General features: G+C 32.5%; 1 protein-coding gene across 1 annotated transcript in view; it reads right to left on the bottom strand.

The window, feature by feature from the left end:
- The window catches only part of LOC118195454 (A disintegrin and metalloproteinase with thrombospondin motifs 6-like), a 493,619-nt gene that overhangs the window by 242,159 nt on the left and 238,612 nt on the right, over window positions 1-12,848 (bottom strand). The window contains exon 5 of the mRNA XM_085819861.1: window positions 7,946-8,035. Within this exon, the coding sequence (XP_085675987.1) occupies window positions 7,946-8,035 (90 nt within the window). The remainder of the gene's footprint in view (window positions 1-7,945; window positions 8,036-12,848) is intronic.

Genomic DNA, 12,848 nt, shown 5'->3' on the forward strand with positions numbered 1-12,848 from the left:
TTTTTTTTTTTGTGTGTGTAAACGAGGCTTTCGCCAGTTAGTTCAGAATTAGATAAACTTACAACAGGTCGTTTGTAGGACCTGCTTCCAAGTTTTCCAAATTCTGGCAGCCGCAAATGTAGGGTTTATATTTATTTTAACTAACATTTATTTTAAGTTTAAACTATCTTTCCTGTCAAGCCTTACTTTCCCCTGGAACTGCCAATGCCAGAATATGTAAATTTGAGTAGAACGCGCAAGGATTCAAATTATCAGCGGAAGTATTCTGATTTAAATAGAAGGAAACGAGTTCGGTGTGAGATTCTTACTTAGCAAGCGCGGACGTAGTTAGCGAGAATTGAAGAACCCCGCGTTGAGGCCTATGTGCTTGGCGGGAAGTAGTGGAAATTGTTCCAGTGAGCTTCAAGTCTGCTGAATTAGCAGCGGTATTGTAAAACACGGTGAGTTAGTTATTTTAGAGAGCCTCGTAGTTAGAATCTTGTCTTTACTTTCTTTTCAGGTTATTATTTTTATTTGATTGCCAAGGTGGCATCGTCTGTAAGCGTCAAGAGAACGCAATTGTAATTTATTACGTTGAATAAAAAGGGACTTAAACCCTTCAAAAGGCTCTATCTTTTATACAAGTTTTCACAGTCACCTCTTGGTTGCGTGCAAGTTGTAGGCGCGCAACGTTATAACATAAACAAAAGCTAAGTTAAAATACCGTTAATTGCCATCAGATACTTTTAAAACACTAAAAGACGTTTCACAGTATTTATTCACATAAATAAAAAAAAACTCGAATTTATTAATTATTAATAAAAGTGATGTTTTCAAATGCTTCTTTCATTAATAATAATTAGAACAATAATTTCATCGCACAAAAAGAAGCAGTGTTTCTCAGATGACTGCAGAATAGAGAATGGAAATTCGCGAAACTTCGACGGCCGAGATTTACTTTGAAACTTCGCTGTCTTGGGTTTATGCTAACATTTCGGGGCACCAGTGTACCAGTGGTGATATAATTCTACAAATAACTAATGCGTAACTAAATAAAAAATATTTGTTGAAATTTACATACCATTATATACCATATACATAATGGTACATAAACATTACAAATTTTTAGTTGAAATTTACATATATAAACCTATCAGATTCTGCTGGAATTCTTCGAAATCAAAATCATTTGTCTGTCAGCAAGCATAGACTCGATGTAATTTTGTGAAGCGGTTCTTTCAAAGTCAAAAAAATCTTAGTATAGTTTAAATGGTAATATACGGTATGTTTGAGTACCGCAGAGCTCATGATGGTTGTCTGCCTAAGTAGATAGATATATTCGCGGAGGAATTTCTGGAGAAAAACTGTCTCCTATCCACGTTACACTTGGAGAAAATGGGATTGCAGCCATTCTGTTCGCCGGTATTCGATTGGTTTGGTTTGTTTGATTATGAAGCATGCAAGGGCTATCTGCATAAGAGGAGGGATGCCTTCATGGAGGACTTTTTAAGGGTAAATGGCTCGTACACACGTTACAGGTGGGGAAAACCACGAAAACGCCGATACAGCCAGCCCATTCTCCGGATTCAAACCTCGGACAGGTCTACCAGTGTTCAGCGAGTTTATCGGTCGGTCGCTGATGAGCTGTGCGGGATTTGAACCTAGCTCGAACTCTCAGTGTTCAATGACCACCGCTTGCCCCTCATGAGCGCTATGGTAGTCAAAGATTAATCCTCTAGCTTGAATTTTTGGGATAAGAATAGTCTGTAATGATTTTTGAGGAAATTCTAACAGAAATTGCATGGCAATGATTTAAATATAAAATAATATAACATTTAACATAATAAAAATTTTAAAATAATAGTAGAAGAGGAAGTATTTTTTTAAAAAGTTGAAAGGATTCAGATTTTAACGGTCGCTTAAAAGGTTTCTATTGAAGTTTAATATGTTTTTTGGGTAGAAATCATCAATAGTGATGGCCGAGGTGGAACAGAATTTTCTAGAATGAATATATATATGAATTTTGAGATCATATATATATATATATATATAAAATTTAACAAATATTCTATTCGTATAAAGCTAATATAAATTAAAAATATTAAGAAATTTTAATTGCAAAAATAAAAAATTAAATTAATTATTGCTGCGAACTAATTTCTAAGAGCATGTGTAAATTAAGTGCACGTATCTAAAACCATGAAAACATATACCGTATATACCCGCGTATAAGTCGAGATATTTTGGACAAAAAAAAAAGACTTCAAAGTGGGGGGGGGTCGACTTATACGCGGGGCCATAAAAAATTAAAAGAATGAAGTTCAAAAATTTCTTTATATAATGCAGTTGTTTTCTTCCCGCACTAAAATTGGACGACTTATCAAATAAGTCACTTACTTGAAGTAATTTCATGACTTAAATTATGTGACGAACTAATTAATCACAGAGTTTCATACTTTAACTAGAGTAAGTTTCGATTAAACCAAAGAATTTTCGGCCCCCGAACAACCGATCAGTATCGAGCAATAAAAATGTTTCGCCAACACGCCAAGAAAAGAGAAATGCAGATAGTTTTTACGTACTTATAAGTCTTTATAATAGTTATTGTTCATTCATGAAATACTTCTGTTAACAGGTGTACACTTCAAAATTTTAAAAAATAGCCCACGCAATAACTGAACGGTTTTGAATATTTCTTTTAACTTTTAAAAAGGGAAAAAGCAGATAGATTTTACATACGCGTATCTTTTCCGGAACAAATTCTAGAAGGTTACTATATACGATCATTTTTCCCGAATTAAGTCGATTTCGGAAGTGGGGGGTCGACTTATACGGGGGTTTCTTATTTTGTACGAATTTGTTATGTCGAAGTGGGGGGGTCGACTTATACGCGGTATCGACTTATACACGGGTATATATACGGTATATTCCAAAAAATTAATCTTAAAAAAATTTTAATGTATTTTTAAGACCGAATTAAATTGCATAAGTGACGATTTTTGAGCAAGCAGGAGACAGACTTATCAAGGAGAAGTTGCCTCCAAACCTAACTCTTCCAATTACTCAATTCGTGTTTCGTCATCCATATAGGCAAGGATATAGTAAAATTCAAAACCAAATATATATATATATGATGTTATTCTATAAAAATAAAATAATAATAAATATATTCTTATTGTTCTATTTTTCATAGAATGAAATGCATTTTTATTTAAATCTATTCCATTAAAATACTTTAAAAAATTGACGGGAGGCTGTCTATTGCGTTTATTCCAAACGGCTTATGGGTTTAAATGCGAAGGACTAGTTCCTAAGATTATTAAAAAATTGTGCACGCAACTGAATTTTTTGTTATTTGACAGACACCGTTGAAGAATCTCTGTAATAATCTGGTACAGGTACACTCAAATTTGATAATTTATTATTGGCAACAGTAGAAAAAGTCGAGGCATCTTAATTTATATTTTATATTATTTTTGCACAAACAAAATGATTACGTCACTCTCACAACCGCTCGCCGTCGACTCCAGCATAGACATGTTTTGCGTCATAAAACTTTTTTGCCCCTGAGACCCTCTTTAAGGCATAAAGTCCTACGTTCAAAAAGTCTTTAAGATCTGCAGCTATTGCTTTTCAATAGCCTACTAACAATCAGATTCAATTTGAAAGGTAAATAAATTCCATTTTGCCAAAGATTCGAATGAAAATGAAATAATCCATTATATTTGAACGACATTTAAAATGAATCAACTTAAAACCGCGGTCTGGGACAGCCCTTTTGCGCTAAAAATCTATAATTTGCGATTTTATCCTGCCTTCACGATGTCTCGGAAATTAGGCTGCTTGTAGTGAATCGAGACACTTCCCATCAGATTCCGATTCTAGAGATTAAACAGTAATTGGCAACTAGATCTTAATTTGATTAACTACTTTGAATAATCTTCAAGCAGAGGTACAAAAGGCAAAATACGCTAATTATGAACACTCCTTTTGTTTTTATGGCTACAATATATTCTAACTCTGCATGCTCTGGCTGGTATCAGCACAAACTAAGTTTAAAAATAAATTCTTTTTTTCTAATATCATCGAAGAGCGTATTTTTACTCCCCAAAATATCCTTCAAAAACACAGTGGTACCACGTTCCAGAGGCACATTTTTAACTTCCATAATTCGGATGTCAGATCGATGTTTAAATTTAGAGACGGAACTAGGTCTTAAAATAGGATTTTCTTCGTAATAAATCGCACTGCCGCCGTCCAGTCGCTTTGTGCAGTAGTCGGAAGTGTCGAAAGAAACACTTATTTCGTGAAGGTATCCCTGCTCTGTGAGCATCAAATCTGAGTAAATCACATCGAAATCTAAATAAGTGATACTTTAAGCTAACAAATCGACGGCTTAGAATTCCTGAAGGAAATGAAAAGAACCAGGCTGAACTGTTCGTGGTGTTAATTTTCGAAAGATGGGGAAGAAGTATATATTTCTTTCCATCGGTACCTATTCCATACGTACCACATACTTTTTTTTTTCAGTTTCTTCAGGTCTGTTGTAAAAAAAGTAGAGGCATAGCTATAACTTTTGCTGTCCTTCTCAATGTACGCAAAAAAATGAAATCTACAAAATGTCAAAACAACATATTGGGAAATAAGTAAATGCTCTGTGTTAATTTTTGAAACAAATCTTTAATTCCAATATTTCAAAGTTCTATGTTGCTTGTTTTTCTGTTAGCAAAATTATCGAGGATATTCTAAAAATTTATTTCATGATTCCATTTGCTCTTCTCTAGACATAGTGCAGTATTTACTAAATATAAGATATACAGTTTTAGGTCTTAGGTTACTTCTTAACAAATTTATATCTAAAAAAACTGTTCTGGAAAAGAGTAATACCTGCAATTAATGAACAAAATTCGAAGTAGAATTAACAGTATTTGGAGTTTCGTTTGAGAGCCTGTATTGTAAAATAAATTGCAAAAGTTCAAAGCCACTGCCCTTCTACCTCTCGGTTTCGTCTTCCCAAGCAATAACAGGAATAAAACTCTGGGGTATTTTTTTTTCTCAGTGAGGACCTATCTCTTATTTTTGTCAATAGCTTCGGAATTTAAGTGTCCTTTGTATTTTCCATTCAAAAATTTCGATGGCGTAAGAAAGGCATAGCAAAAAAAGTGAATCTATTGAAATCTTTTCGTAATTTCTTTGAATACGCTGTCCAGTGTGAAAACAATTCGCTCGATTAATTTCAATTTTTTATCACAATTCAGCATTTCGTGATTTTTCACCTGCCCAGTGATCGAATGAGAAGATGGCTGAATACTGGTAATACCACCTTGGGTTCAAATCGCAAACAACAGACTGGCTACGTTACATGGTTACTTAGGGCATGTAGCGTTGTATTTACGCATGCGTGATATGAATACGAGACAGAATCTTTTTCTTAAAGTGAATACGAACCATACGCTCTTCGCGGAGAATTGTAGAGTTCCACGAAGACATACCATCTTTTACTTAAATATCTATAGCGAACTTTGCTTAGAATACAATAAATCTCAATTATTTTTCCTGCTCTGAAGATCCTACAATATGTTTCATGTAAAAACTGCCTCGCCAAAAAAAAATGTGCTGCAAGCTTCTGTTACACTGCAAAAAAGTCCAACAGACAAGAATTTTAGCTATTCTAGTTGTAATTCTAGTTAACTAGGACATCCGAAAAATCGGAAAACTCACACAATATTTTCGTTATTTACAAATCAATTACATATTTATTGTTACAAGTTAGAGAATTACATTTATTTTCTTTTATAGTACAAAACGTTTTTTAAATAATTCATCAGGTTTTGACGTCCTTTAATTTCCCAAATGATGGATCGAAGTTTTTCTCGATATTCAAGCAATGTAACAAAATACCTTATATATATTTTTTTAACACTCGGCTTTTTTGTGAGGCTTCAATACAGCAAATATGAGTTCCATTATTAAAATGGCAGCATAAGGCGTTTCGTGTTTTATAATATGAAATTTATATGTTTTATAATATGAAATTATGTTTTATAATACGAATATTATCCCTTGTTGTTGTGCAACGCGAATTTTGAAGGCATACCATACAGATATACGCGCTATCAGACTATTCTACGCCGAAAACAGAGCGAAGGCAACAACGCAAAGGTTAAAACGTCGTGGTACAAGAGCATTGTGGGAGAAAATAAAGCGCTGTAAAATTTTCGAAGCTTTAAAACATAATCATATAAAATGCCGTGATAAAATATATAGCACTTACAAATTATTGCATGATGATAACAACGCAGATATGCTTTTTCTGACTATAAAATAGTTTAAGTGAATTTTGGCGTACTGATTAGGAAGTACAAGTAATATTTTACTTCTATTTTTTCGCCTGAAAAAAAGGGGAGGGAAATTAGGCATTCAGAATCTAGAAGTTATTAAAACTTAATGCTACATAAAGAAATTAAGGTAAATTAAAATTTATATTACCTCTCTCCTAAAGACATATTAGTAATTTTTAATGTGAAGATGTAGTATAAAAAAAGAAAGGAGAAGATATATAACATTAAAATTATGTTATTTCCTAATAATATCATTAACTTTTAATTTTTCCAGATTTTGAATGTTTAAATTTCCTTTTTGTTTCTTCAATCAAAATTTTTTAGTTAATACAAAAATAAGAAATATAAAGGTGAAAATATTACTTCTTCTCGTTCTCATAAATCATTGCACGATAATTTTTTTTTTTCAATCAGAAAACCCATATCTGCGATGGTTTGTAAATATTTCATTTCCAACCCCACGATATTTTGTACAACGAAAAGGAAGATTTTGCATCACTTTGTCTTCTACCACGGTGCTTTAGAACTGCGATGTTTTTCCCTTGGTTTCTTTTCTCTGAGGCCTTTTTGTAAAGCTATTTTTCCCTTCCATTGAACCACCACCAGCCGAGGGGTAAATTCGCTGAACACTAGTAATTCGGTCCGTGGTTCGAATCCCGCTGTCTATATGGGAGTTTTTGCGTTTTTTCCCATGTGTAACGTGTATACCAGCCAGTTTACTTTAGAAGGTCCTCCACGAAAGCATCTGTTTCCTTAGACAAATTGCCCTCAAGGCTTTGCAGTAATCATATAAACCAAATCTTCGTGATGTTTTCTGCTTTCGTTGTTTTCTAATTGACGTTTTCGTTTCAGCTATATTCTTCTGGAAACCTTAGGAAGATATCGATATTTCGAGAATACTGGTTGCAGGGAAAAAGCTAAACTTTTCTTTCGTTTGATCTATTTTAGAGCAATAAAAATTTAAAATAAAAAAGTATTATGAAATGTAATTCAAAACACTCATTTTTTTCCTGCAAATTAAAATTAACATTAATTTTTATTTCCTGAATTGAATTTTAGTGATAATAAAAAATAAAACGTAAAAACGCGCCGTAAAAATAAAACATAACGTAAACGTAAAACGTAACTTTATTCATTCATATTTATCTATTTCTCTTCGACTAAAATGAAGCTATGGCTTTATATTGACGAAAGAAACTTATTGCCCAAACTAAACTTCAATTGCTTTTTAAGAAAAATTGCCTGTGTGAAATTCGCGTTGGGCGGTTTGATACCACCATAAGTTTTGCATAAACTTTTGAAAGTTATGAATTATTGCGATGAAATCCAAGAAAAAATTAAATTATTAAAGCTTAATACTTAACTTAATGCCATAATACAATTCTCTCAATTGTTTACACATTAAGAAACAAGACTTCTTCAGGTAAGAAATGCTAATTTGGTTTATGATAGTAATAAAAATTCTCATATTCTGTTCCTTCAGACGCCATATATAATATCTAAAACATGTGTGAGTTAAAAAAGAACGTATTCTTTTATATGTACATGGAAACGAAATCAAATGCATTTAATATTTATGCTTTGCTAAACAAATTAAATGAAATCTATTTCTCAAAAAGCTTTACCTCTTGATCTTCTGTTTCCAAAAGTATTAGTCTGACTAGAACAATGTTAATGGCATTGCCAATGCTCGCATCGTGATACAAAGAAGATACCTGAAATAAAAGAAGACAAGAAATGTATCTGAAAGCAATGCGATTTAAGTTCTCAAAATATATATAATGCACATACATATTTTCCCGTTTACCGTCTTCGGCAGCAAATCCAGTGTGATTTAGCGCGAGTAAAGGATGAGCATAGTGTCATAATATTCATACGATCTACCTTTTGTTTTTCTGTGACCCAATCCTCAGTAGGCCAGTTGCTTTAAAGTATGAATTAACTCTATTTCTTCGTTTTTTCTTGCATGTTGAAAATAATCTATGTGGTCAGCACACTTCCCGCAAATTCCGTGTTTTAAATAGCAACCAGCTTTAAGTACAGCATAACTTTCTGTTCATCTTTTGTAAACAAAATTAGCTGTTCCAATAAAAAGAAACAAAAAAGAAAAGAACAAAAGTTACGCCCAAAGGAGCGTTTTTTTAACGTTTCCTTTATGTATTAAACGTCATGTTCTTTGCACTTAAATCATAAAATTAAATTCCACAACAGTATCATAAAATATTTAAAAAGAGCATATCTTTAGAATTTCCGATACACACTCTAGCGCGCTGGAGATAAATACTTTTTTTTATACAGTGTTGCATTGCTCGCTTTGGAATTGTTGAGTTTGTTAATTAAAAATTCGTGAAAATTTTGCAAAATATGAAATAGATAATAAAACAAATTCCAAATTATAAATTCGGGCTGTTCGAATAAATAGAAAAGTCTCTGATACGAAATTGAAAATTATGTTTAGTTGCCAATGTGTGAATGCTGGTTTTTCTAAATTTTATAGTAATATAATCAAATTGCTTGCACCTTTATTTATTTTTACTACGAATTGTATTTCATAAGCCAGTTGAATAACATATAATGTAATTGTTTCCTAACTTTGGAAACCATAGAAACGCCTATGCAGCCAGCCTGTTTGCGGCATTCGAACTTCGGAAAATCTGTTCAGAGTTTCAAGTAAAGTATGATTTCCGGTTTATCCGTTTTAGCCATAATCTGATAACATTGGTACTGAAGTCTCAAATACTTTTCTTTGCGCCAATCGACGGAGCAAGCTGGCCCACTGGGTCAGGTGCTCTTCAGCCTGTTTAATCCCGTTGATGGAATTCGGGAATTGACTACGTTAAGTGAGGAACACTGAAAGAAGGACCAGAACATGGAAAGAAAATGGGGACTGTTGAGACTAAGGGGACAACTTTTCACTATTATGGTACACGTTAGGCATACAAATATAATAAGAACAGGGTATAGACAGTCTTAGACAAGTCTCAAATACTAACACTGAAAAGATTTGGGTTTTAGTTTAATCTAGTTTCTTGTTAAAACTCTTATAAGTAAATAAAGTATCACTTCCGCTCGTCCATTAAAAAATTGTTACGGGTTTCCTCTAAAGTACCACTTCCAGTTGTCCAATTTTACTCTAAATTAGTTCTTTATACTGTAAGGATCTTAAGTTTTACTAACGTTTATTTTATTTTAAATCTTTACTATCACTTCTTATTTTCTACTTCCGGCCAGAATTAAAAGCTTTAACTTATTTATGCAAATTTGTCTTGCGAACGCCAAGTACTTAAGTTGTGGCTTTGTGCCAAGCAAGAAAGAGGAAGGAGTTAGTAGAAGCAGGCCGCTTGCCTTAGCAGTTTTACTCGGCTGCTGGTTGCCTTCAAGGCCAGAGGTTTAATCCTCTTGATATTTTTAAACGTATCGTAGTGTTAGCAGTTCTCTGTACTATATACGGCCAATCTTCAAGTAGACCCTTGTTTATTAATCCAAAGTTAGTTTAGTTAGAATTTAGTTAATATTTTTATATTCTTACGTTCAGACCACAAGTGGTTGGTCTCTGTATTCCGAAGTCCGGAAATCATTGTAAAGAAAGAAAAATAAAGGGTTTCGTATACCCTTCCTGTGTATCTTGTCTACTTCCCACATTTATTGAACATAGCTTTAGTAAGCTCCCTGTTCCGAGTCAGGTCATTTCATGTTCCCCAAGCAAGTAAGGAGGAACACTGAACCTGATAATACGAATGGAGAAAGGTTAAATACGGAAAGGGGAAATTTTTGTAAGTTTCCGTATGAGTTACTGTAAACGAAATAATCTTCACAGACATATATACACACAAACAAGACAGACATTATGGTAGAAAAAAATAATAAAAACGCGTTCTAGGAAATCTAATTCGTGGTTATTCCCTGAAAACTCACTATCGAATTTTTGGACTGAAAGCATTGCCTTCCTTATCTATTAATTAGGTTGGCGAGAGGTTAAAAAAATTAGTTAACAAAAATGACGATTAGTATTTTGTTGCTGTTTTTAATAACTTTACTGAATTGTCACCGGAATAACTGGTACAAATTTTAATGTATTTGTTTGTCATATAATCTCAAAGTAAATACTGTATTCCTCATTAAATACGGTTCAAATAGTACGGAATATAGCGGAACCGATTCCCCGAGTATGCGAAGTATTGCTGTATCATTGTCACTCTTCTCGCCTATTCATTTCACTCGCAGTTGTTTACTAAACAAATCACAGCTTTAAAGTCTTCAGTGCAAACTAAATTAAAAAGTATCTCTTTCCAATTAGCATAAACAATTCTTGTCGAAATTCGTATCTCGTTAGTATGTAAAGATCCGTCCGCCTTTGATATTTCAGACATGTTTGAGAATCATACATCAAAACGAGAGAGCTGTCATCCAATCCTTTCATTCCTCGGAAGAAATTTATTTAAAAGAATAATCGAAGGCGTTTGTTCTTCGATTAGCACTGCAGCTCGGAGCAGACATTCCCACGATTAACGATCTATTTAACTAGGCGTTGTTGACCCTAGGTTAAATATGGTTGAAAGGTTAAGGTTGAACCCAGGCGGTTTCTTTTTCTTCAAGTACTTTTAAGTAGTTTCGGATTCATTATGTAAGATGTGAGAGAGATAAAGATCTGCAGGGTTTAAAAGAAGGAACACTTAAATTATCCGTAATATGAGTTTATGAGGAACAGGGTGTGAAGTTTACGGAAAAGGTTTCATAATTTAAAACAAAAATTTAATTTTAAAAGTCATAAAATTCTGTTAAAACTATTTCATTTTCAGAAAGAAACAAAAGTTTTCTGGTTGAAAGCTTTTTATAAAAAAGATTTACGGTCCTTATTTTCTTTATTTTATTTGATACATTTATCCCTGTAATTAATTTGAAATTGAAATTGCTAGTCATACCAGAAATGTTGATAAACAAATTATTATTCTGCTTATGTATATTAGAGTTAGCTCCTAAGAAATAATATGCATCGATGCATATCAGTTTATGCTAAATGCTCTAAAACTCAAACAATCCTCTTCAAAAATTGGAGTTAAGTTATGACTAAGCAATTATTCGTTTGTTTTTATTTATTTGATTATAGAAAAATGCGTTAGGGCCACAGGCGGGCTCAACGCAATTATTCCACGCTTATGTATAAAGTGCTCTTATTCCATCGAATTGGATCATCCTACCTCATGTTTGGCGCATTATAATCATCTTTGGTTTTGCGCCAAAAATCTCACTCACTCACTCACTCATTATTTTTGCGAATGTAAAGATAAATTTAGACATGATTGTACGACGAAATTTAAGTTAGTTTAAAGTTTTTATTTAGATTTTACATCAGGAAAATGTTGCTGCTCATTTTTACAGAAATTCCAGCTGAAAATAACAAAAAAATTATTTAAATTGTAAAATAATCCAGCATAGAAATAACAACAGAAATGAAAATTGAAAGAAAAAATTCCAAAATTTCGTTGCTTTTATTAGACGTTTATGAAAAACATCCGATATACACGAAACGTTATAAAATCCCTCCCCCAAATATTTTATTATTAAAATATTGTAAAAGAAAAGTGTCTAAATTTGCAATGCTTACGAAACAGGTCAAAATAGTTAATTATTTGTTATATCTAGAAGTCATGGTTAAGTTTATTGTATTGCAATCAAGCACTTGTCTTCCTACGGTTTGCTTTTTATCTCCTTGTAGAAAAGTAAAGGAAGTATTGTTAATTGTGGAAATTTTCGGGTATTATATTTCAACGGAAATATCCATTATGACCGTTCCCAATTTCATTTTGACGAAGTTTTTTTTTTTTTTTTTTTTTTTTTTTTTTTTTTTTTCCCTGTGATTTTTGTACGGACGCACAGAATAAAGAATTTTTTCCCCGAAATTAATTGTAAAATAAATTTAAAATGGACTCAAAAGGGATTTTTTTTGTGACGTTTCGTGCTTACATACGTATGTATGTATATATCTTGCAAGACTCAAAAACGATTCGGAGTTTAATTAATAATTAAGTTAGAATAATTCGAGGAAATAAGTTTGAATGAAAAACGAATATAGTTTGAATGCAGCAAAAAAAATGTGTATAATTTAATAGGTCGTACAAGGAAGTCATATAATGTCCACATGAGATATTTTAAAAAGATATTCATGACGTACCTCAACATCTTATTATAAAAATTAATAGTTTGGCAGTATGCTTAGAATGCATTTGTTTTTCTTTCTTTTATTGTTGGATATTTTTACCCAGTTCCCAACAATGCAGTCATTAACTGAAGAATTTCGTAGAAGTCTTAATAGAAAATCTTCTAGACTACTGCACGAAATTTTGTTTAAAGCAAAAGAAAATCACAATTACTGTTCTTTGTTATACTTCAGATACACTAAATCACGTTTTCTATTGTTAAGGTTCTAAATAAAATGCATTTTGATGATTACTTGATGTAACCACGAGGAAAATAAGCTAAACAAAAAGTAATTTCCTTAAATTTTTATTTCATCGAACTGTTGCTGTA

This window comes from Stegodyphus dumicola, chromosome 7 (genome assembly GCF_044657685.1).
Source record: "Stegodyphus dumicola isolate Sdum_Otavi_A_Nest chromosome 7, ASM4465768v1".
NCBI lineage: Eukaryota > Metazoa > Arthropoda > Arachnida > Araneae > Eresidae > Stegodyphus > Stegodyphus dumicola.